The 25,028-nt window shown below is 49.5% G+C and overlaps 2 protein-coding genes across 6 annotated transcripts in view; both read right to left on the bottom strand.

Moving 5' to 3' along the window:
* Positions 1 to 2,204: 2,204 nt before the first annotated feature.
* Positions 2,205 to 24,865, bottom strand: LOC135272914 (peroxisomal membrane protein 2-like). Of its 5 annotated transcripts, XM_064371618.1 has the most exons (6): positions 24,744 to 24,865; positions 23,071 to 23,184; positions 21,168 to 21,290; positions 6,367 to 6,399; positions 5,463 to 5,547; positions 2,205 to 4,311 (listed from the first exon to the last, which is right to left on the bottom strand). In XM_064371618.1, the coding sequence occupies exons 1-3, from the start codon at positions 24,863 to 24,865 to the stop codon at positions 21,230 to 21,232; spliced, it is 297 nt and encodes a 98-aa protein (XP_064227688.1). In that variant the 3' UTR covers positions 2,205 to 4,311; positions 5,463 to 5,547; positions 6,367 to 6,399; positions 21,168 to 21,229. The 5 variants fall into 5 exon arrangements, with proteins under 5 accessions (XP_064227688.1, XP_064227687.1, XP_064227690.1 ...); XM_064371617.1 differs by lacking the exon at positions 5,463 to 5,547; XM_064371619.1 differs by lacking the exons at positions 2,205 to 4,311; positions 5,463 to 5,547 and adding an exon at positions 5,554 to 5,658.
* LOC135272910 (histidine-rich glycoprotein-like) overlaps positions 16,211 to 25,028 on the bottom strand; it is a 68,377-nt gene continuing 59,559 nt past the window's right edge. The window contains exon 5 of the mRNA XM_064371614.1: positions 16,211 to 16,534. The gene's annotated coding sequence lies outside the window, so the exon portion shown is untranslated. The remainder of the gene's footprint in view (positions 16,535 to 25,028) is intronic.

Consider the following 25,028-nt stretch of genomic DNA (forward strand, 5'->3'; position numbering starts at 1 on the left):
GCATCTAGCGGCCCACCTTCCAGCCTGGCCTTGCAGCACCCTCTGTGGACTCGGCTCCTACCCAGCTCCCGGCAGCCTTTGTAGGACCGAAAGCTCAGGCCCTCGACTCAGGCTCTCCAGACCCACCTGGCTCATGTCTCAGGCTGGCCTGTCCAGGCTTGGCTACTGCTCTCCCAGAGCGCCTCCAGGCCCCAAACGTCCCCGAGTCGGCTTCTGCTGGTCCAGCTCTGGCCTCCTCCTGCTGGCCTCAGCAGACCCATGCATTGGGTCCTGAAGTTGGCCTCTCCAGGCCCAGCTCCTGCCCTCCTGGCATCTCCTCCACATGGGAGCAAAACGTCATCAGGTTGGGCCCTCCCGGGCCAGCTCCTGCCTCCCAAAGGCCCCCTGGGCCCTAGCTCCGGCCTCCTGTCAGCCTCTCCAGGAGGTCTAGCCTATGCCTCCCTAGGCCCACATCCTCCTCCTGGCCACATCTATGGGCCCATGTTTTGCCTCCCAGCAGCCTTTTTTTTTTTTTTTTTTTTTTTTTTGAGACGGAGTTTTGCTCTTGTTACCCAGGCTGGAGTGCAATGGCGTGATCGCGATTCACCACAACCTCTGCCTCCTGGGTTCAGGCATTCTCCTGCCTCAGCCTCCTGAGTAGCTGGGATTACAGGCACGTGCCATCATGCCCAGCAATTTTTTGTATTTTTTTTTTTTTTTGAGACGGAGTTTCGCTCTTGTTACCCAGGCTGGAGTGCAATGGCGCGATCTCAGCTCACCGCAACCTCCATCTCCTGGGTTCAGGCAATTCTCCTGCCTCAGCCTCCTGAGTAGCTGGGAATACAGGCACATGCCATCATGCCCAGCTAATTTTTTTTTTTTTTTTTCTTTTTGAGACGGAGTTTCGCTCTTGTTACCCAGGCTGGAGTGCAATGGCGCGATCTCGGCTCACCGCAACCTCCGTCTCCTGGGTTCAGGCAATTCTCCTGCCTCAGCCTCCTGAGTAGCTGGGATTATAGGCACGTGCCATCATGCCCAGCTAATTTTTTGTTTTCTGTTTTTTTTTTTTTTTTTTTTGAGACGTAGTTTCGCTCTTGTTACCCAGGCTGGAGTGCAATGGCATGATCTCAGCTCACCACAACCTCTGCCTCCTGGGTTCAGGCAATTCTTCTGCCTCAGCCTCCTGAGTAGCTGGGATTACAGACATGCGCCACCATGCCCAGCTAATTTTTTTGTATTTTTGGTAGAGACGGGGTTTCACCATGTTGACCAGGATGGTCTCAATCTCTTGACCTAGTGATCCACCTGCCTCAGCCTCCCAAAGTGCTGGGATTACAGGCGTGAGCCACCGCGCTCGGCCCCCAGGAGCCGAGCCAAAAGAGGCTGCTGGGAGGCAAAACATGGGCCCATAGACGCGGCCAGGAGGACGTTCCGGGCCTTGGGAGGCAGAGGCTGGACATCTTGGAGACGTCGACGGGAGGCAGGCGCTGGGCCCCAGGGAGCTGCTGGGTGGTAGAACCTGGCCCTGGAGGGGCCCACGCGATGACGTATTGCACCCATGTTGGGGGGGCCACCGGGAGGGTAAAAACTGTACCTGCAGAGGTGGACTTCAGGACCCAATGCTTGGGCCTCCCACGGCCAGCGGGACTGGGCCTCCGGGCCCAACTCTGGACCCCCCACAGCCTCCCCAGCACCAGCTGCTGTGTGCTGGCAGCTTCCCCTTGTCAAGATCCTGCCTGGCTGCCTGGCTGCATCCCAGCTGCGTCCACAGGCCCAGCACCTCCCTCACACTGGCCCGTTTGGGCCCAGCTCGTGCCTGTGGCAACCCCCCCGGACCCAGCTCTCGCCTTGCACTGGCCTTGAGTGTAGGCCCAGGTCCTCAGCCCAGCTCGCATATCACAGTCTCTCCCGGGCCAGCTCCTGCCTCCTGGCGGCCATTCCAGGCCCTAAGCTTCCTCTCCAGGCCTGGCCTCCACAGGCCCAGCTCCTGCCTGCACCAGGTCCTTGTGGGCCCAGCTCGTGGCATCACCATGGCCTCTGCTCAGGCCCAGCTACTGCCTCTGGGGCAGCCTTTATCCACAGGTCCCGTCCCCGGCCTCCCCATGGCCGCATCTGGCCAAGCTAGTGCCTCCCGGCGGCCCTCCCAATATAGACCCCATGGTTAAGCCATTTCAGTTTTTGGACTATACTCAACCGAACTCCACACAAATGACCACAAAGACATGTGCCAGGATAGTCATTGCAGCATTACTCAGGAGATCTGCACACTGAAAACAATTCAAGTGTGTCTCACCAGTGAAATGGATACACGTTAGTGTATTCACACAATGATAAGCAATACGTAATACAAATGAACGAATGAAGGTCACACCCAGTCACATGAATGAGTCTCCTAAATAAAGTCTCCAATATTGGACTCCATGAGGAAAATTGTTTATCCTTTTGAAATGATGGTTGTCTTTAGGGAGGATGAAGCCAGTGATCGGAGGAGGCTGCTGTGGCATTTTCTGGATGTCCCTAAATGTCTGTTTCCTGACATTGGCGGTGATTGCATATGTGTACCTCTGTGCACTTTGTGATAATTAAAGGCACAGTGCACTAATGATCTCTGTGTGCGTGTGTGTTTATTGTTCTAAGTTTTTGAGCACACGGTGATAATGGATTACACTATGTTCAAGCAAAAGATTTAAAGTGTAAACATATTATCCACCCCATAATTCTAAAAAAGTATTACAAATAATGGAAGGAAAAATTGCTTCCAAGCCATTTCTCTGTATCTTAGGACCACTTATTAAGTCCTCAAAGTTTTGCATTATTTACTATGAATTATGGAGTAATATTCTTCCAAAGTAAGTGTGGAGGAAAAGGAGATTCAGATAAAACCTCGTAAGTCATGAACCACATTATTTTGAAGTGGTAGTGGCAGCCGTAGTCTTATCTACGAAATCTGCGTTGCATCACTCTCCAGCCTATATTTTAATGGATGAGAGCAAAATTTAAAGTATATATTTTACCATAAGCAGAGGGTATCCATAATTATGAGTATTTAACATGTATTCATTTTCTGGAATGTTTGTCCCTTGAAATACTCAAATTCACAAAAATGATCTGTTAAAGCACTACCTGATGGGTAGAAAACACATTTTATTATTGATTCTGCGAAAGGCAAACATGTTTTTGTTAAAATTTGGCATCCAGGCCAGGTGCAGTGGCTCATGCCTGTAATTCTAGTGCTTTGAGAGGCCGAGGCGGGTGGATCACGAGGTCAGAAGTTCAAGATCAGCCTGGCCAAAACGGCGAAACCCCGTCTCCACTAAAAATACAAAAATTAGCTGTGTGCGGTGGCAGGCACCTATAATCCCAGTTACTGGCAAGGCTGAGGTAGGAGATTCTCTTGGACCCAGGGGGCAGAGGTTGCAGTGAGCTGAGATCACGCCATTGCAGTCCAGCCTGGGTGACAGAGTGAGACTCCGTCTCAAAAATAAAATAAAATAACTGACATCTAATGTATTGTTAAGGACTAAAAGGGTCTCTTTTTAGACCAGCAGGGCTGCTCATCGGGACACTGATGCAATGTGTCACCACCAATGTGAGTGATGGGGTCTCTGCAGCTGAGCCACAGGACTCAGATCATTTAGCCTGCGTGGATACAAATTTTCCATTATCCTGGAGCCAAAGTAGGGACAGGCATGCCCACTCTATTCTTTTCTATTATAGTTTAGTTATTGCAAAAAGAAAAAGATGACATTTATAGAAAAGATGACTCAGCAAAAATATGAAATGTTTTTCTAACAAGCTTTGACTTTTTCATTAGCCATAAGAAGGGCACACATATCAGCTATCTTAAGAATTTCATGCACAGAAGTTTAAAATTAATTGCTACTAAGAGTGCTTAAAACTAGTAAACATGATCTATGCAAATAACTTCACATTATACATAGAGATGGTTATTTTCATTTTCCAGAAACTCTGAAAAATCACAATAAAAATGTCAAACTGTGGTAGGAAAAGTTGGTATTTGGGAAGCTGGGAGAGGGTGTTTATGCTTAAATTCACTAACTTATGTACCTGTTTATTGTCTAAGTTACTTTGCTTACAGGCTTTCATATTCTAATTTACCTCCCCAGACTGTAAATCATTTCCTTGTGCTCATATCAGCTTCATCGTGTCTAATGGAGTTCCATTCTTAGCTTCATTCACCAACGTGCTTTGCGGCGATGGAGGATTGGTAACAAGAATTCCTCCCGATCCATTAGCAGCCACTCAAAGACCTCCTTCTCCAGTCAGTTGTTCCTCACTGTTCCATCACAAAGGGAGTCCTCCTTAGAACTGCTGTGAACACGGATCATTACACTTGGCTTTATTCATGCGGTGTAGGATAGAACAGAACTCTCAAACTGAACACTCACAACCTCTTCCCAACACATCCACATTAGAGAGGAGCCCACACCCTACAATTTGTGCAATGCTGTCCTGGTTTGAGAGTCCACCTGATGCTGAAGCAATGATGAATATCAACACTAGCACAGATGCTGAAATAGATGTGACTTTCTTTCAAAGCAGTCCGTTGTTTACACGTACTATGTACCCATGAAAATTAAAAATATAAAATTTGTAAAAAGCAACCACTTGGATTATTCTAAATGCCTAGGAATATACTTACAAAAGGAGAAGCCTAAGAGTTGAAGATGCATTCAAACTAACTACTAAACTAAGAATGTAAAAGAGAGCATTACATGATACCATTTTATGCCCATCAGGTGGGGATACTGAGCAGGATAGATTAACTCCAAGAGTTGGTAAGGATGTAACATAATGGGATCCCTGCCACTGCTGGGGGCAAAATAAATCTGGCTTAGCCATTCTAAAGAGCAAATTAGTGGAATCACATAAAATTGTGAATATATAGATATATATGTCCTTTCTCTGCAGTCCTGTGTGTGGTAAATAACCCAGGGTCATTCTCATGCTGGGCTGTGGGTAAGTAACTGTGCGTGTTAGCGGGAAGACGGAAGCAACTGAATTTTCCATCAATCAGGAGCGGGTGTGGACATGACCATAGGTGCTTACCGTGGAATGTCACGTAGCCACTAGAAGTAACAAACATAATACACATGTGACCACATAGATGCATTTTAAAAATAAATGCTGGGAAATCCAAGGTAAACTTTAAAGTACTGAGAAGACTAGTGATTTGAGACAATCGCATTTCTTTCTCTTTTCCTCTAGCAGTAAACCAACATCTTTGATAATTTTTGAATCAGGGGTGTGCATTTCTACCACATTAAAAAAATTAGAATCAGAGTAATTTCCATTTTCTCAATAATATACTGGAAGTTCCAAAATAGTAGATCAGCGCATTAAAATTCAAATGAAGATTGATGGCCGGTTTAGTATTTGAACATATGGGATGTTTAATCAAATATGGGGTAAGAATAAAGACATTTTCAGACATGAAAATCTAAGAAAGAAATGTCACATACCGAATCCCCAGCATAAAGCGCAGAACGCACTTCACCAAACAGAGAAAAAGAAGGACTCTGCATACGGGAAACAGGGGATCCAGCCCTGGAGAGGAAGGGGGATGCCGGGAAGATGGTGAAGGGTGAACCTGGGGAAGTGGCGCTCAGGCCTTAGGCACCCAGCCAGGCTGGGGCAGCTCAGCAGAGCAGGAGGCTCCTTCAGGAAGCAAACACAGACAGAGTAACAGATTGTTCCGACCATGTGAGCGCAAGCACCGATATCTAAGCAAATAAAAGCATAACACTTATTAGCTCAAGGGAAAGCAGAGAAAGTCAAGGAAGCAAAAGGTGTTTCAGCTTAGGGCTTGTATGTTCGTAAAAATTAGCAGAATACTGATAGAGAAAAATGTGTGTTAGAAGGACGCATGGCAAAACTACCAATTGACCCAACAATCCCATTATTGGGTATATGCCCAAAGGCTGTAAATCATTCTACCATAAAAACACATACACGCATATGTTCACCGCAGCACTATTCACAAGAGCAAAAACATGGAATTAAAGTCGATGTCCATCAACGGTAGACTGGATGAGGAAAACGTGGTACATATACACCATGGAATATGACAGGGACATAAAAAGCAAATGAGGGCATGTCCTTTGCAGTGACATAGATGGAGCTGGAAGCCATTATCCTAAACAAACTAACCCAGGAACAGAAAACTTAGTGCCACGTGTTCTCACTCATAAGTGGGAGCAAGACATTGAATACACATGGACACGAAGAAGGGAACAGTAGACACTAGGGCCTAACTGAGGGTGAAGGGAGGACGGTGAGGATGGAAATCTCTCCCTCTCGGGTACTAGGCTTATCACCTGGGGGATGAAATAATCTGTACACAAAGCCCCGTCACATGCAACTTACCTACATAACAAGCCTGCACATGGACCCCTGAACCTAAAATACAAGTTAAAGAAATGTATGTTAGAAAGATTGTTGGAATGAGGGACAGAAGGGGCTCACACAGGGAAGAGGGACGTGAAAGAAAGCTTAAGGCACATCAGCAATATTAGGGATATGACAGATGATTTTAGTAAATAGAAACAGAAATAAGATAAACATGCCATTTGACGATAAATACTAAAACTCAGCTAAATGTGTTGAAAACATCTCTGAAAAGAATAATAGGAGGAGTGGATGAACAGAATTTGCTCCTTTTTGTGATATGTTTTACAGATCTGTGGACCTGTTGATTCTTAAAAATGTGAAAAGTAATAACTTTGGTATAACTAAGAACAATGCAAAACAAATTTCAAAATAAGAACAGTGGCAAATAGAGAGTTAAATCTGTGGCTTGAAACACACACACACACACCCATGCATGCACACGCCAACACGGCGACTTTATAAGGATATTTGTCCTGTTCAAGCTACAGCCAACACCTGTGCCTTAGAAGACGGCAGGAGGAAGAATCTCGGATGGGGGAGGAAAAGGAAACACATTAATAGCGCAGATTCCTACGGATCACAGGAGAGATTGCACCAATAGACGAGAAGTGTGATTAAGTATTTGCACCTGAGCCAGCCCAACTCTCTCCCCCAGATAAAAGGCAGAAAGGAAAAGATAGCCAGCAAGATAGAAATAAAACTTACATACATTGTAGAAAGCAGCAGAGCTTCCGGGAAATGCTGGAGTGTCCTCCCACGCCCCAGCAGATTCTGCTTTGAGAAACCCTGGCCTACAAGGTAGCAGCAGGGATTTATTCTTTATTTACTTAGGCTGGAGTGCCGTGGTGTGATCTCAGCTCACTGCAACCTCTGCCTCCCAGGTTCAAGTGATTCACCTGCCTCAGCCTCCTGAGTAGCTGGGATTACAGGTGCCGGCCACCACTCCTGGCTAATTTTTGTATTTTTAGTAGAGACAGAGTTTCACCACGTTGGTCAGGCTGGTCTCAAACTCCTGACTTCAGGTGATCTGCCCGCCTCGGCCTCCCAAAGTGCTGGGATTACAGGTGTGAGCCACCGTGTCCAGCCCCACCACAGGGATTTTAACTGGAATTTGAAACCTTGACCTGTTGCGCATTGTCAGGTGACACTGGACGTCTGTTGGAACCTCCGTTTGCTCATCTGTAAATAAGACCCATCTCCCAGGACTGCCTTAAGAGTTAAATGAGACAACACAGTAGCTGGGCCTTGGGGACATTATGCTAAGTGAAAGAAGTCAGTCACAAAAAGACAGATACTGCAGGATCCCACATAGAAGGTAGCTAGTGCAATCACATTCACAGACAGAGAGGAGAAGGTACTTGCCCGGAGGTGGGCAGACTCGTGAAAATGAGACGTCGCTGTTAGCGTCATGGGTACAGAATTTCAGTTTTGCAAGGCGACAAAGTTCTAAAAATTTGTTGCACAGCAATGTGAATGTTGCCACCATGGAGCTGTAGACTTCAAAATGGTTACGATGGTAAATTTTATACTTACATATAACAGGAATGTGGGGAATATGACAGATTATTATGTTTAAAGAGCAAAAAGAGTTATACATCCTGTTTAAATATTTGGAAGTGTATTTATGTTATGTGTTTTGTTACTACAATTATTTTAATTTTAAAAAGATACAATACACAGAATTGGCTGGGTGCGGTGGCTCACACCTATAATCCCAGTACTTTGGGAGGCCGAGGTGGGTGGGTCACCTGAGATCAGGAGTTCAAGACCAGCCTGGCCAACATAGTGAAACTCCATCTCTACTAAAAATACAATAATTAGCACACACCTGTAATCCCAGCTACTCGGAGGCTGAGGCAGGAGAATCGCTGGCTGGAACCTGGGAGGCGGAGGTTGTGGTGAACCGAGATTATACCATTGCACTCCAGCCTCGGCAAAAGAATGAAAGAGAGAAAGAGAGAGAGAGAGAGAGAGAGAGAGAGAGAGAGAGAGAGAGAGAGAGAGAGAGAAAGAGAGAGAAGAAAAGACAATAAACAGAACAGATTTCAGCAAACACTGAAGAATTCATAACTGATTGCTTTTCCCATTATTACATTGTGCTCTATGAGGAACTCTATTTATAGTGAGTTTTAGGTTTTCCAAAACAGAAGTTAAGTCTTTTGAGAAAATCCGTTGTGTTTAATCTCTTTTCCACCTTTTCGCAGTCCCCTATGTATGAATGTTTAATTGTGATTGAATCTGGGCAACAAATTTAGATGGGAAAAATTTTTGCATTCTACCCATCTGACAAAGGGCTAATATCCAGAATCTACAAAGAATTAAAACAGATTAACAAGAAAAAAACAAGCCCATCCAAAGTGGGCAAAGGATATGAATAGACACTTTACAAAAGAAGACATCTATGAGGCCAACAAGCATATGAAAAAATGTTCATCATCACTGGTCATTAGAGAAATGCAAATCAAAACCACATTGAGATACCGTCTCACGACAGTTAGAATGGTGATCTTAAAAAATCTGGAGACAACAGATGCTGGAGGGGATGTAGAGAAATAGGAACACTTTTACACTGTTGGTGGGAGTGTAAATTAGTTCAACCATCGTGGAAGACAGTGTGGCGATTCCTCAAGGACCTAGAAATAGAAATATCATTTGACCCAGCCATCCCATTACTGAGTATATATCCAAAGAATTATAAATTGTTCTATCATAAAGACACATGCACACATATGTTCATTGCGGCACTGTTTACAATAGCAAAGACCTGGATCCAACCCAAATGTCCATCAACAAGAGACTGGATAAAGAAAATGTGGCACATACACACCATGGAATACTATGCAGCCATTAAAAACGATGAGTTCGTGCCCTTCATAGGGACATGGATGAATCTGGAAACCATCATTCTCAGCAAACTGACACAAGAACAGAAAATCAAGCACCGCATGGTATCACTCATAGGCAGGTGTTGAACAATTAGAACATGTGGACACAGGGAGGGGAGCCTCACACACTGTGGACAGCGGGTCAGTGGGGAGGGTGGGGAGGGGTAATGAGGGGAGAAATACCAGATATAGGTGATGGGGGATGAAGGCAGCAAACCACCTTGCCATGTGTGTACCTATGCAACAATCCTGCATGATCTGCACATGTACCCCAGAACCTAAACTACAATAAAAAAAAAAAAGAGAGAGAGAGAGAAATACAAAAATTATTTTAAAAAGAAAGGAAAATACTGTCTCTGAGCCCAGATTAATGGGATTGGTGTGGTGGGATTTCTGGTGGTAGAAAAGAAGCCCAGATTGAAGGAATATTTTAATATTCATGAGAAAAGGATTGCAAACTGAAATGAGTACAAGGGCTTTTCTTGGAATTAACAGTTCTCATAGTTGACCACTGATGCTGACTTGAGAAAGACACAGGCACAAGACAGACCCCACCTGACTATAAGGTGATCAGTAGGGCAAGCAAAGTGAGTTATCGCAGTGACAGCGTCTCAGGCTAGAGAGGAAAGGACGCGGTGAAGCAGGGTCGTGTATCTGGGGTAATGCCCAAGGTTTGGAGCCACACGCCAAGGAAATCGAGGGTGAGGACACACGCAAGGAGTGAGTTTAAGAGCAGAGGTTTAATAGGCAAAAGAAAGAGAAAAGAGAAAAGCTCTTTCTCCTGCAGGCAGAGGGGAGCTCTCCAGCGGGTGTTCCAGTTTCCTGGTGAAATGCACGGGGTTTCACAGATGATCTTGAAGAGGCAGTGTCTGATTTACATAGCGTCCAAAATTAGTTGGACCAGGGGTACCATTTACATAATGCACAAAGAAGCTGGCTGCCCCACCCTCGTCTTTCACTACGCAGATGATGTCTCTACCTGGCTGGTGCCATGTTGCCCGCTCCTTTGCTGTACACGTGGTTGACAAAGAAAAGAGAAGATGAAGGTCCATGTTGAACATGCCTGGCCCTCAAGTAGCCTTCTTCCTTCCTTCCTTCCTTCTCCTTTTCTTTCTTTCTTTTTTTTTTATTCACTGTCTTGCTTTGTCACCAGGCTGGAGTGCAGTGGCATGACCTCGGCTCACCACAACCTCCACCTCCTGGGTCCAAACTATGTTCCTGCCTCAGCCTCCTGAGTAGCTGGGATTATAGGCACTTGTCACCACGCTCAGCTAATTTTTGTATTTTTAGGAGAGATGGGTTTTCACCATGTTGGCTAGGATGATCTCAATCTCCTGACCTTGCGATCTGCCCCGCTCAGCCTCTCAAAGTGTTGGGATCACAGGCGTGAGCCACCGCGCCCAGCCCAGGTAGCCGTTTTCTATCGGCACAACTGCCGGCACTCACCCGTGCGGGCGTCCAGCTTGCTTATCTGTGTCCGCAGCTCCATTTTACAGGCTGCTCTTTGTTAGAAAAGAAATGATTTGGGGGAGCTGCTTTTTGTTAAAAGGGAAACTTTACTGAGGATTCTTACTCTCACTAACTTCCTAAATAATTTCTTTTTAGCTCCTGTAGGCAGTGGGGTGGGGGAACCAGCAGACCAGAGTCATTGGGTGCCTGAGGTGTGGGAAAGGGTCACCGCAGCCCAGCTGCCACCCCGGGGCCCCGCAGGAATGCAGCCTGGGGCACCAGAGCCTCAGATGCTCCGGGAGACAAAGGACGTCTGGATATTTATGCAAAATATTAAAAAATGTTAAAAGACTGATTTGAAACTGTTTAAAACACTTCCTGAGCATAACAAAATGTGCCACATGTCTGCAGAGCACACTTGGTACAAAGAGCTGTAACAGCTTTTTTGAAGTCACAGGTTACAAATGACCCGTTTGGCACCTGTGCCATTCAGATTGGATCTGAAGCCTAGAGAAGAGAAAAGACTTGTCCAAGGCCACTGTGAGCTGCTGAAAATAAGCGCATACATAGCCCCATGTTCTCAGTCCAGGATTCTCCCAAGGGAGAAGGGGCAGAGGTCTAGGATACACAAATAAGTCGATTCCTGTATGGAAGGGAGACCCTGACCTCATGTTCACAAAGTGGCTCAAGTGAGCACCCTTCAAGTTAAATGCATACACACCCCTTAGATTTATGGTGTGAATTCCAATGCATAACAATATCACACTGTATTTCATAAGGGTTAAAAGCATTATTTTTTAAAAATGTAAACTTTTAAAACACACTCCATTTTTACTATCCTTTTGGAGATTCACTCATTTTAAACAAAAAGTCCCATGCTGGGTTGTTTTTCAGGTTATTTTGACCTACTGTGAGTGACGAATAAACCTTTGATGCTTAACTTCTGTCATCTGTATAATGAAGATGGTGTAATTACTCCTAGTGTTTTGATGAGAGGTGTTGTGTTATTGTGAAACACGGCCATTGTCAAAACCCCTACATTTACTAAGAAGGAAATACTATTTTGTACATAAAAATTTTGATAATGTGCTCTCATCCAAAAAAAGAAAAATGAAAAATTGTTTTTCTCCAACAGTGTGAGCTAATGCATAAGACATAACTCTCATTGTTTTATTTTGGTAAAGGTATTATATTCACAAAAAGAAGGTCATAACTCAGTTCTATGTTCTTAAAAAAAATTAAGATCAATTGCTCATAATTGGTTTAAATGTTACCATTTGCCTAATGCATGATTTATTAAAAGGCCAAGACAGAAAAACACATTACCTCATTTGAAAAAAGCTTCAGGACGAATCTTTCCTGTAGCTTCAGATGATTTAAAAATCCATCTACTCTCCACGGGTGTGGAAACGGCCACAAGCTCCTCGGGACAGGAGAGGCCTTCATCAGTGTGGGCGGGGGCCTTCATCAGGGTGGGGTGGTGCCCGCTGCTTCTCGCCGGAGTCCCCTCCCCTCCGGTAGCTGGGTCCCTCCTCTAGGCCGCAGTCCCCTCCCCTCCGGTAGCTGGGTCCCTCCTCTAGGCCGCAGTCCCCGCCCCTCCGGTAGCTGGGTCCCTCCTCTCGGCCGCAGTCCCCGCCCCTCCGGTAGCTGGGTCCCTCCTCTCGGCCGCAGTCCCCTCCCCTCCGGTAGCTGGGTCCCTCCCGTGTGGCCCTGGCTCCCTCCGCTTTTCGTCTGCTGCTTACAATTCCTCCCCTGGGGGAGATGAGCGTGGGACGAGTGATAGGCCTGCCAGGAAAGAAGCTGCCTGCGGAGACCCCGGCTCCCCTCCTCCAGCTCTCCAGAGCCTCCCCTGCACCTCCCAACCAGCCGGCAGCCCCAGGTGGCGGCGGTGACCAGTTCCACAGTGACAGAGTGGCCTCGTTCAGCGACTTGGTAGGCTGACTGCAGTGGCCACAAAGCCCGGCCCTCCCCCTCCCTGCCTCTCCCTGCTCTGTCCACGTGGGTGGCCTCCAGCGTCACTGGCTTGGGGACCGGTGTTCCACTCAGTTCTGCTGAGCCACTTACGGCAATTCTGTGTCCCTTGATGGCGATGGCTTTAAAAGGGGGTAGTGGACCCGATTCCGGCCAGCAAGGTGGGAGGGAAGGTCGGCTGTGGGGCCCAGGGCTTTCCCGGCACAGAACGGATCCAAGGAGAACCCTCCGCTTGCCCTCGTCTCCCTCCAGGTTTTCATGCAAACTCTAATTTTTGGAAGCTCATGGCGTGGGGATTCCGAGAGCCTGGGGTGCTTGTCTGATTGGCCAGAAGACATCAAGCTGAAGCCCTCGGCCCCAGGAGCCCCAGGAACCCGTACACACAGGAGCCCGCCTGGAGTCCAAGTGGCCTGGCCTGCCGACCCCCACCCCCCTGGAGGTCTGGGCTTCCACCCAGAGAACGTGGGGCCCTGGGTTAAGGGAACTGGGAAACCACCGCAGGTTTAAACGGTATTTGTTTGGTGGCGGAACACGAAATAAAGTTGTTTGTCGGCGCCGTTCCTGCGTGTGCGGGTCAAGTGGCGTGAAAAGCTCTCAGGTCCTGCCGGGTTGTTCCTTTCCCTGGTCCCGACTCCTCAACCCCGGCCCAGCACCGCCCTCTCCTGCGGGACTGTCCCTCCATGGCCGGCGCGTTTCGCTTAGCCGTGTCCTCAGAGGGACTGCGTTCGAGCCTGGGTTTCCTTCCGGGGGATCAGCGCTCCCTGCGTGGACCGACCCCGCTGCTGAGCCGCTGCCGGGCGCTTGCTGTGTTGCCCCTCCTGGCTATTGTGAACAGTGCTACAACGGCGTCCAGATCTCTCTTTGACTCATTCTTTTGCGTCTGTACCCAGAAGTGGGATTGCCGGACCATCTCTGCACATTTTAAAGTTGGGAAATGACATGATCCGATTTAAGCTTTTTTTTTTTTTTTTTTGAGACGGAGTTTCGCTCTTGTTACCCAGGCTGGAGTGCAATGGCGCGATCTCGGCTCACCGCAACCTCCGCCTCCTGGGTTCAGGCAATTCTCCTGCCTCAGCCTCCTGAGTAGCTGGGATTACAGACACGCGCCACCATGCCCAGCTAATTTTTTGTATTTTTAGTAGAGTCGGGGTTTCACCCCTTTGACTAGGATGGTCTCGATCTCTTGACCTCGTGATCCACCCGCCTCGGCCTCCCAAAGTGCTGGAATTACAGGCGTGAGCCACCGCGCCCGGCCCCCTCATTTAAGCTTTTTAAAAATCACGCTGGGCGCATTGGCTCACACCTGTAATCCCAGCACTTTGGGAGGCCGAGGCGGGTGGATCATGAGGTTAAGAGTTCGAGACCATCCTGGTTAACATGGTGAAACCTCGTCTCTACTAAAGATACAAAAAATTAGCCAGGCGAGGTGGCACATGCCTGTAATCCCAGCTACTCGGCAGGCTGAAGCACAGAATTGCTTAAACCCGGGAGGAGGAAGTTGCAGTGAGCCGAGATCGAGCCACTGCACTCCAGCCTGGGCAGCAGAGCAAGACTCCATCTCAGACACACACAAAAAAGAAAAAATCACTTAGGGCCAGACATGGTGGCTCACGAATGTAATCCCTACACTTTGGGAGGCTGGGGCGGGTGGATCACCTAAGGTCAGAAGTTCGAGACCAGCCTGGCCATCATGGTGAAACCTGGGTTCCACTAAAAATACAAAATTAGCCAGGTGTGGTGACTGGAGCCTGTGATACTAGAGACTCAGGAGGCTGAGGCAGGAGAATCGCTTGAACCTAGGAGGTGGAGATTGCAGTGAGCTGAGACTGTACCACTGCACTCCAGTCTGGGCAACAGAGTGAGACTCTGTCTCAAAAAGAAAAAAATTAGCTGGGCATGGTGGCAGGCACCTCTAGTCCCAGCTGCTCTGGAGGCTGAGGCTAGAGGATCACCTTAGCCCAGAAGGTGAAAGCTGCAGTGAGCCATGATCGCACCACTGCACTCTAGCTTGGGCAACAGTGTAAAACCCTGTCTCAAAAAATGAAAATCACTTAGAGTTTGAAGACTGAGTTGGTATAAAATTAGCCAGGCATGGTAGCATATGCTTGTAATCCCAGCTACTCAGGAAGCTGAGGCAGGTGAATCGCTTGAAACCAGGAGGTAGAGGCTGCAGTGAGCCGAGATCGTGCCACTGCGCTCCAACCTGGGCAACAGAGCGAGACACTGTCTCAAAAAGTAAAATTTAAAATGTTTTACAAAATGTATTTTTTTTAGAGACAGGGTGTTGTTACTCTCCTGTCCAGGCTGGAGTGCAGTGGTGCAATCACAGCTCACTGAAGCCTCCAATTCCTGGGCTCAAGTGATTACCCTGCCTCAGTCTCTGGAGTAACTGGAACTACAGGTGTGTGCCACCACACTTGTGCACAAGTGCGGCCCACAATAAGCTTCCAAAGAATGTCTTAGTGGCATTGATTTTTAAAAACAAATGAACTGGGCCAGGCACGGTAGCTGATGCCTGTAATCGCAGCACTTTGGGAGGCCAAGGCGGGTGGATCATGAGGTCAGGAGATCGAGACTATCCTGGCCAACATGGTGAAACCCCATCTCTACTAAAAATACAAAAATTAGCTGGGTGTGGTGGCACGCACCTATAGTCCCAGCCACAGGGTGAGCAGAGTCACGCCACCGCACTCTAGCCTGGTGACAGAGTGAGACTCTGTCTGAAAAATAAATGAACCATCAAGCATCAAGAGACATTTAAGGAAAACCTAATCAAGAAGACAGAGCCAGGCATAGTGGCACACCCCACAGTCCCAGCTACTGGGGAGGCTGAGGTGAGAACGGCTCGAGCCCAGGACTTGCGAGCTGTACTGTGCTTTGCTCATTGGGTACCCACAAGAAGTTCAGCACCACTACAGTGACCTGGGAGAAGCAGAGCACTAGGGTTAGGGTTAGCGTGGAAACGGAGCAGGTCACAACTCCCATGCTGGTTAGTGAGAGCTGTGAATAGCTACCGCACTTCAGCCTGGGTAACACAGCAAGATCCTTTCTCTAAAAAGGAAGAGATCAAAATGAATAAATAAATAAATAAAAACCTAACTCAGAAAATAGAAACAGCATATGAGATACAAGAAGACTTCCAAACTTATGTAACTAAGATTTTTTTTTTTTTTTGAGACGGAGTTTCGCTCTTGTTACCCAGGCTGGAGTGCAATGGCGCGATCTCGGCTCACCGCACCCTCTGCCTCCTGGGTTCAAGCAATTCTCTTGCCTCAGCCTCCCGAGTAGCTGGGACTACAGGTGTGCGCCACCATGCCCAGCTAGTTTTTTGTATTTTTTAGTAGAGACGGGGTTTCACCATGTTGACCAGGTTGGTCTCGATCTCTTGACCTCGTGATCCATCTGCCTCGGCCTCCCAAAGTGCTGGGAGTATAGGCGTGAGCCACCATGCCCGGCCGATTTTTTTTTTTTAAAGACAGAGTCTCGCTCTGTCGCCTGGCTGGAGTACAGTGGTGCCATCTCTGCTCACTGCAACCTCTGCCTCCCGGGTTCAAGTGATTCTCCTGCCTCAGCCTCCCAAGTAGCTGGGATTATAGGCACGTGCCACCATGCCTGGCTAATTTTTTTATTTTAGTAGAGAGGGGTTTTCACCATGTTGGCCAGGATGGTCTCAATCTCTTGACCTTGTGATCCACCTGTCTCAGCCTCCCAAAGTGCTGGGATTACAGGTGTGAGCCACCACACCCGATCTGTAACTAAGATCTTAAAGGGTAATTGTACTTATGAAACAAGAATGGAATACTATCAAGGAGGAGTTGGCTGGGCACAGTGGCTCACACCTGTAATCTCAGCACTTTGGGAGGCTGAGTCAGGTGGATTACCTCAGGTCAGGATTTGGAGACCAGACTGGCCAACGTGGTGAAACCCTGTCTCTAATAAAAATACAAAAATCAGCTGGGCATGGTGGTACATGCCTGTAATTCCAGCTACTCAGGAGGCTGAGGCAGAATTGCTTGAACTGAGACCCAGGAGGTGAGGTTGCAGTGAGCCAAGATCACACCACTGCACTTCAGCTTGGGCTACAGAGACTCCGTCTAAAAAAAAAAAATTAGCTGGGGGTGGTGGTAAGCACCTGAAGTCCCAGCTACTTGGGAGGCTGAGGCAGGAGAATCACTTGAACCTGGGAGGCAGAGGTTGCAGTGAGCAGAGATGGCACCACTGCACTCCAGCAAAAGAACACAGAAAAAAACATCAGCTGAAAGGCTGGGATATAAAACTGAGATTAGGGCGGGTGCAATGGCTCACTCCTGTAGTCACAGCACTTTGAGGGCCAAGGTGGGCAGATCACATGAGGTCAGGAGTTCAAGACCTGCCTAGCAAACATGGTGAAACCCCATCTCTACTAAAATACAAGCTTGGTTGTAGTGGTGTGTGCAGTGTGTTTGGTGTGTGGTGTGTGCAATGTGTTTGGTGTGTGGTGTGTGCAGTGTGTTTGGTGTGGTGTGTACAGTGTATTTGGGGTGTGTGTGGTGTGTGCAGTGTGTTTGTTGTATGGTGTGTGCAGTGCATTTGGGGTATGCGTGGTGTGTGCAGTGTATTTGGTGTGTGTGTGGTGTGTACTGTGTTTGGTGTGTGTGGTGTGTGCAGTGTGTTTGGTGTGTGTGTGGTGTGTGCAGTGTGTTTGGTGTGTGTGGTGTATGCAGTGTGTTTGGCGTGTGTGTGGTATGTGCAGTGTATTTGGTGTGTGGTGTGTACAGTGTTTGGTGTGTGCGTGGTGTGTGCAGTGTGCAGCTTGTACAGTGTATTTGGGGTGTGTGTGGTGTGTGCAGTGTGTTTGGGTATGCGTGGTGTGCACAGTGTATTTGGTGTGTGTGCGGTGTGTACAGTGTGTTTGGTGTGTGTGTGGTGTGTGCAGTGTGTTTGGTGTGTGGCGTGTGCAGTGTGATTGGTGTGTGGTGTGTGCACTGTTTGATGTGTGTGGTGTGTGCAATGTGGTGTGTGGTGTGTGCAGTGTGTACAGTGTATTTGGGGTCTGTGTGGTGTGTGCAGTGTGTTTGTATTGCAGTGTGTACAGTGTGTTTGGTGTGTGGTGCGTGCAGTGTATTTGGTGTGTGTGTGGTGCGTACAGTGTGTTTGGGGTATGTGTGGTGCGTGCAGTGTATTTGGTGTGTGTGTGGTGTGTACAGTGTGTTTGGTGTGTGTGTGTGGTGTGTGCAGTGTGTTTGGTGTGTGTGTGGTGTGTGCAGTGTGTTTGGTGTGTGGTGTGTTTGGTTTGTGTGGTGTATGCAGTGTGTTTGGTGTGTGGTGTGTGCAGTGTTTGGTGTGTGTGTGTGGTGTGTGCAATGTGTTTGGTGTGTGGTGTTTGGTGTGTGTGTGCAGTGTGTTTGGTGTGTGGTGTGTGCAGTGTGTTTGGTGTGTGGTGTGTGCAGTGTGGTGTGTGTGGTGTGTGCAATGTGTTTGGTGTGTGGTGTGTGCAGTGTTTGGTGTGTGTGGTGTGTGCAATGTGTTTGGTGTGTGGTATGTGCAGTGTGGTGTGTGCAATGTGTTTGGTGTGTGGTGTGTGCAGTGTGTTTGGTGTGTGGTGTGTGCAACGTGTTTGGTGTGTGGTGTGTGCAGTGTGTTTGGTGTGTGTGGTGTGCAGTGGGTACAGTGTATTTGGGGTTTGTGTGGTGTGTGCAATGTGTTTGGTGTGTGGTGTGTGTGGTGTGTGCAATGTGTTTGTTGTGTGGTGTGTGCAGTGTGGTGTGTGTGGTGTGTGCAATGTGTTTGTTGTGTGGTGTGTGCAGTGTGGTGTGTGTGGTGTGTGCAATGTGTTTGGTGTGTGGTGTGTGCAGTGTTTGTTGTGCGGTGTGTACAGTATGTTTGGTGTGTGTGGTGTGCAGTGTGTACAGTGTATTTGGGGTATGTGTGCTGTGTGCAGTGTGTGGTGTGTGCATTTTATGTGGTGTGTGCAGTGTGTGGTATGTCTGTGGTATGTGTAGTGTGTTTGGTGTGTGTGTGTGCAGTGTTTGGTGTGTGTGTGAATTGTAGTGTTTGGTGTGTGTGGTGTGTGCAATGTGTTTGGTGTGTGGTGTGTGCAATGTGTTTGGTGTGTGGTGTGTGCAGTGTGTTTGTTGTGCGGTGTGTACAGTGTGTTTGGTGTGTGTGGTGTGCAGTGTGTACAGTGTATTTGGGGTATGTGTGCTGTGTGCAGTGTGTGGTGTGTGCATTTTATGTGGTGTGTGCAGTGTGTGGTATGTCTGTGGTATGTGTAGTGTGTTTGGTGTGTGTGTGTGCAGTGTTTGGTGTGTGTGTGAATTGTAGTGTTTGGTGTGTGTGGTGTGTTTGGGGTGTGTGTGTGAGGTATGTACAGTGTGGTGTGTTTCGTGTGTGCGGTGTTTGGTGTGTGGTGTGTGTTTAGTGTGTGGTGTGTGCAGTTTGGTGTGTGTGTGTGGTGTGTACAGTGTTTGGTGTGTGTGTGGTGTGTGCAGTGTTTGGTGTGTGTGTGGTGTGTACAGTGGTGTGTGTGTGGTGTGCGCAGTGTGTTTGGTGTGTGCGGTGTAATTGGTGTGTGTGGTGTGTGCAGTTTGCTGTGTGCGTGTGCAATGTACGGTGTGTTTGGTGTGTGTGTGTGCAATGTACAGTGTGGTGTGTGCAGTGTGTCTGGTATGTGTGTGGTATGTGCAGTGTTTGGTGTGTGTGTGTGTGCAGTGTGTTTCCTATGTGCAGAGTGTGTGTGTGTGTGGTGTGCAGTGTGCACACACTGGGCCGCCTCCCTCGTGGGTCACCCTGGTCCTCTCCTCCCTCCTGGGCAGGGCTCGGAGCCGGTGCTTACACAGGAAGGCTCTTAGTAGCTGAGGTGCCGCCCCTGCAGGCCTGTCCAGGTCCTCCCTAGTGGCAGCTTGGGCTGGCCCGGCACCCACCTTTCCCAGAAGGGCCACCTGCCCTGTGCCTGGACTGTTCACACCAACCACATAGGCTCCACACAGCTGCTCTCCTGGGGGTCTGAAGCTTTGGTGCAGCAGGCAGATGCTATGCTCACCCACCCTGATGGGTTGCACGCCTTGTAGGGGAGGGAAGCATGTGGCTCCTGCAGGCTCTGCGAGGCCTCCTCCTGCAGCACCTGGGGGTGTCCTGCCACGCTGCAGGGGGTGCTGAGCCCCATCCTCTCAGCATGGGAGTGGTCCTGGGGACCCCGGTTTTGCATAAAGACAGCTGATCCCAGTGGCAGAGCCTGGGGCTCTGGCCTTCGCTCCACCAGCCCAGAGCCAAGCCCTGTTCCGACACCTTTGACTCAGCCCCCACAGCAGATCCTTCATGCACAGGAGAGCAGAAAGGCTGTTTCCCCAGAAGGCCTTCACTCCGTACCTGGACAGGCTCATCCCTCACCCGGATGTGGCTGCCACGGCTGCTGTGAGGCAGCCCTTCCAAGGACCCATGACTACACAGCGCCTGCCTTCGGCCTCAGCTATAATTCATGAGCCCAAGGACCAGGAATGTTTTGTTTCTTTCTAACATCTTATTTATTTTTTTGAGACAGGTTCTTACTCTGTTGTCCAGGCTGGAGTGCAGTGGTGCGATCTCGGTTCACTGCAACCTCCATCTCCTGCGTTCAAGTGATTCTTGTGCCTCAGCCACCTGAGTAGCTGGGACTACAAGTGTACACCCACCCAGCTAATTTTTGTATTTTTTTTTTCTGAGACAGAGTCTTGCTCTGTTGCCCAGGCTGGAGTGCAGTGGCTCAATCTCGGCTCACTGCAACCTCCACCTCCTGGGTTCAAGTGATTCTCCTGCCTCAGCCCCCTAAGTAGCTGGAATTACAGGCACCCACCACCACACCCAGCTAACTTTCTGTATTTTTAGTAGAGATGGGGTTTCACTGTGTTAGCCAGGGTCTCGATCTCTTGACCTCGTGATCTGCCCGCCTTGGCCTTCCATAGTGATGGGATTACAGGTGTGAACCACTGCACACGGCCCTTTCATTTCCCCCCCAAGGATAACTAGAGTTTATTTGGGCCAAGTTTGAGGACTGCAACCCAGGAGCATAGATTCACGTTGCCTGACTGTACACTCCTGGGACTGGGAATGTTTAAAGGCTAGAAAAGCCAAGGGCAGCCCTGCCATGGGGGCTTTTAATGAGAATTTGCTGAATGAACGGAAGAGGCAAAGACGACCACTTGGGACACCCTTGTGTGTTGCTTCCTGAATCCAGAACTATCAATGTTTCAGGGTCATGGGCAAAGCCCAAGGGCATTTGAGGAGTATAGACACAGGTGAAAGCAAGTCTGGAGGAAAACTACAGAAGAAAAGAAAGAAAGAGAGAAAGAAAAAGAAAGGGAGGGAGAGAGGAAGGGAGAGAAAGAGAGAGAAAGAAAAAGGAAAGAGGGAAGGGAAGGGGAAGGGAGGGAGGGAAGGAGGGAGGAAGGAAGGAAGGAGGGAGGGAGGGCTGAGAGAAAGTAATGTTTGGCAGGAGCTGAGCCCCGTGGCCCTCACCTGCAGAGGGACGTAGTTGATGTTGATGAACTGCACTGGCGTCCACACCCTCCAGTTCATCTTCAGGGCTGGCCAGAAGCCTCCCCCCCCCATCTTGGTGGCGAAGGCTGAGGCGTCTTTCCACTGCAAAGGAGGAAAGGTAGGTGGTGAACAATCTCACTGCCCATCAGAACTGAATTCCAGGCACCGAAACCCTAACACGATGATATTTGAACTGCTATTTGACTTCGTTCTGTTTATATGCAGACAGCACGTGCGTGTACTCAGCGTTGCAGCTTTCAGGAGCCAACCAGTGAGATGGAAAAGAATCCGTGAGATGCCAGGCAGCAGCCTGCTCACGCTGGCAGTGATGTCCCAGCCCATCATTCCTTGCGGATGACCAGAGGAGGTGATTCCCAAGGCTGGCCCTGGGCACCAGAACTGCTATCAGAGCTACGCTGTCAGTTCTTCCCAAATAACTGCCAAAGTTGATGTCTTTCTGATCAAAACTTGTTAGGAGTTATAAAAAAAAAAAAGGACCCCAGTAAGTTGATTCTAAATGTGAGCTGGTGCATTAAAGACCTGAACCCAAGACCTGAAACCATAAAGATCCTAGGAGCAACTCCTCTAGACGTCGGCCGAGAAAAAGAATTTGTGACCAACTCCTCAAAAGCAAACGCAGCGAAACCGAACATAGACAAACGGGACTCATTAAACAAAGAAGCTTCTGCACAGCAAAAGAAACAATCAGCAGGCCGGGCGCAGTGGCTCACGCCTGTAATCCCAGCACTTTGGGAGGCCGAGGCAGGTGGATCACGAGGTCAAGAGATCGAGACCAGCCTGGCCAACATGGTGAAAACCCGAATCTACTAAAAATACAACAATTAGCCGGACATGGTGGTGTGCGCCTGTACTCCCAGCTACTAGGGAGGCTGAGGCTGAGAAGGCAGAGGTTGCAGTGAGCCGAGATCGCGCCACTGCACTCCAACCTGGGCAACAGAGAGAGATTCTGTCTCAAGAAAAAAAAAAATCACTCTAGTTGCAAAATACTTCAAATAATCCATCTATGACACTATTGCTGGCCAAGATCTCAGGGTGGATGAAGGTAAACTCTTGAGTCACTGTGCTTTTGCAATTCATTTTTTTTTTCTAGTTTTTTTAAATCTCTTTTTTGTTTTTTTTATTTTATTTTATTTTTAATTAATTTTTTTTTATTTTTTTCTTCTTTTTTTGTGCTTTTGCAATTCAGACAGTGGTTCAGAAATGACACTTTTCAGGATACCTAAGCATTTCTTTTCTGGATATTTACACTATGAAAATAACAACAGAAACTAACTGGTCACATTGAGTCAGTTTTCCTCTTCCATGAGCCCGGTCTAGGATGCTCCCAGGGTTTTTTGAATCCTGAAGTCTGATTTTAGGTTTGGATGAGTTACTTGCACTCAGGTCTGCCCCTCAGCTCAATTAAGACAACCACCCCTATCCATGGAATTAAAAAGAAACATGATAAAACCACATATGGGAGGCTGAGGCGGGTGGATCACTTGAGGTCAGGAGCTCGAGACCAGCCTGGCCAACATGGTATAACCCCATTTCTACTAAAAGTACAAAAATTAGCTGGGTCTGGTGGCACGTGCCTGTAATCCCAGCTATTCAGGAGGCTGAGGCAGGAGAATCACTTGAACCCGAGAGGCAGAGGTTGCTGTGCGCCTGAGTGATAGAGTGAGACTCTGTCTCCAAAACAAGAAGAAAACCACGTGTGTGTGTACACAAACTGTATGAACTGTTTGAACTTTTCCCCATGATAATTACTGCAATGTTTAAAAAAAAGTTGTATTTCCAAATCAGAGTGGTCCAACCACTCGGTTTTGGTGCCCAAAAACGGAGCGGCTACAGGATAAACCGACCCTTGTACAGCACTCACCCATAAACAGCATATCTCAGAGGCCCGCTGACATCGAGACTTCGAGAGTTTTCTTTTTTCCGCTTCTTCTCAATCATCTGGGCCAGAAAGTTCCCAAGGGCTGACAAAATGCCACTGTGGAGAGGGAGGTCATCAGAAAACAGGAGTGACCAGCAGGAGGGTGTCCCTTTCCCACAGGAGAATGAGCAGGGCCGCTCTGAGGCCATGCAGCAGATGGGCGGGCAGGCATCCTTGTTAAAGCGGCTGTAATGTTTAGTTCCTGTATCAAAAGGTGGAGACGGTGGACTCACACACACAGGCAAGGACAAGCGGTTGGTGGACTGTATCAGTGTCAACGTCCTGGCTGTGACGTTGTACCATAATTTTGAAGTTTGGGAGTAGGGAAACTGTGTGGTTATGAAAGGGCAACAGGACAGCCCTATCGTGACACTGTTCTGTATTTTGACTGTGGTAGTCAACACACGAACCTACAGATGTGGTAAAACTGCACAGAGCAGATACAACTACAAGAAGAATGGAGAAATCTGCATACGATCTGTGGACCATGTCCCCGCCAACGCCCTGGCTGTGATCCTGCACTAGTTTCACAGAATGTGACCAATGGGGGAACCTGGGACGCCGTACAAGGGATCTCTCCAGATTAGTCTTGTAACTGCTTGTGAATCTACAATTACCACAATAAAAATGTCCACAAAAAGGTGGAACAGGCCCAGTAGCTCCCTCCAGGGCTTGGTTTGTATTTGCCTTCGGAGAAGCTTTCTGGACGTTAAAATCCAAAATTCCTAGCACTGACCTAGACACGTGGATCCCTGGCGATTCCCTTCACACCTCCTGCCCCTTACTCAGGGTTCACGTTCTCCACACGCTCTCCCCTCCCTCGGGACTGAGTCCAGTCTACGCCCCTCCCTCCAAAATCTAACAGGACCTTTGCCCAGCTGTTCCCTGTGCCAGGAGAGCCTATGCTCGGCTTCTTTACACAGCCTGTTCAATGTCACCTTCTCAAAAAACACCTCCCCTGGCCACGTCTCCACCCGGCCCGGCACACCCGCGCCCCGCACACCCGCGTCTCCATCTCGCGCCCCGCAGACCCGCGCCCCCCGCCGCGTCTCCACCTGCGCCCTGCACACCCGCGCCCCGCACACCCGCGTCTCCACCCGCGCCCCGCACACCCGCGTCTCCACCCACGCCCCGCACACCCGCGTCTCCACCTCGCGCCCCGCACACCCGCGCCCCCGGCCGCGTCTCCACCTCGCGCCCCGCACACCCGCGCCCCCGGCCGCGTCTCCACCCGCGCCCCGCACACCCGCGTCTCCACCTCGCGCCTCGCACACCCGCGCCCCCGGCCGCGTCTGCACCTCGCACCCCGCACACCCGCGCCCCTGGCCGCGTCATCCCCGGGCGCGCGGGGCCCCTCTCAGGTCCTCCGGTGAACTGAGCGCCGAGCCCCGGGGTCCCGGCGGGCCCTCCCCGCGCTGGGAGGGCTGGATCGGCGAGGCGCCTCACAGTCGCTGAATGCGGTCGCGGGCGACGCCGCGGGAAGTTCAGAGCCAGGTCGGAGGGCGCCCGCTGCGGCGGGTTCAGACCCCGGCGCGCCCCCGTCCAGGCCCCGCGCCGCTGCAGCCACCTGCGCCCGGGGCGGCGTCGGATTCCCGCGCAGGCCGCGCCCCGCTCACCTGGTGGCCGCCTTGGTGAGCACCGGGTAGAGCCGCAGGAGGAGCAGGTACCGGACGAGCGCCCGCCGCGGGAGCGCCCCAAGCCCGGCTTCGGCCCGCAGCCTGGACGCCGCCGGCGCCATCGCCTCCCCAGCGCCGCGCCGTACCTCGGGCGGGCGGGGGGCGGGGCGCGGGGCGGCCTGACATTTCCGGCCCCACCACGGCCCGCAGCACCGCCCGGTCCCGACACCACGGTGCGTCCCGCACGCCTCCGCACACTTTTCCCCGGTCCCTGCCGGCCACCTC

This window comes from Aotus nancymaae, unplaced genomic scaffold (assembly GCF_030222135.1).
Source record: "Aotus nancymaae isolate 86718 unplaced genomic scaffold, 86718_ANA_hifiasm-v0.15.2.pri h1tg000145l, whole genome shotgun sequence".
Classification (NCBI taxonomy): domain Eukaryota; kingdom Metazoa; phylum Chordata; class Mammalia; order Primates; family Aotidae; genus Aotus; species Aotus nancymaae.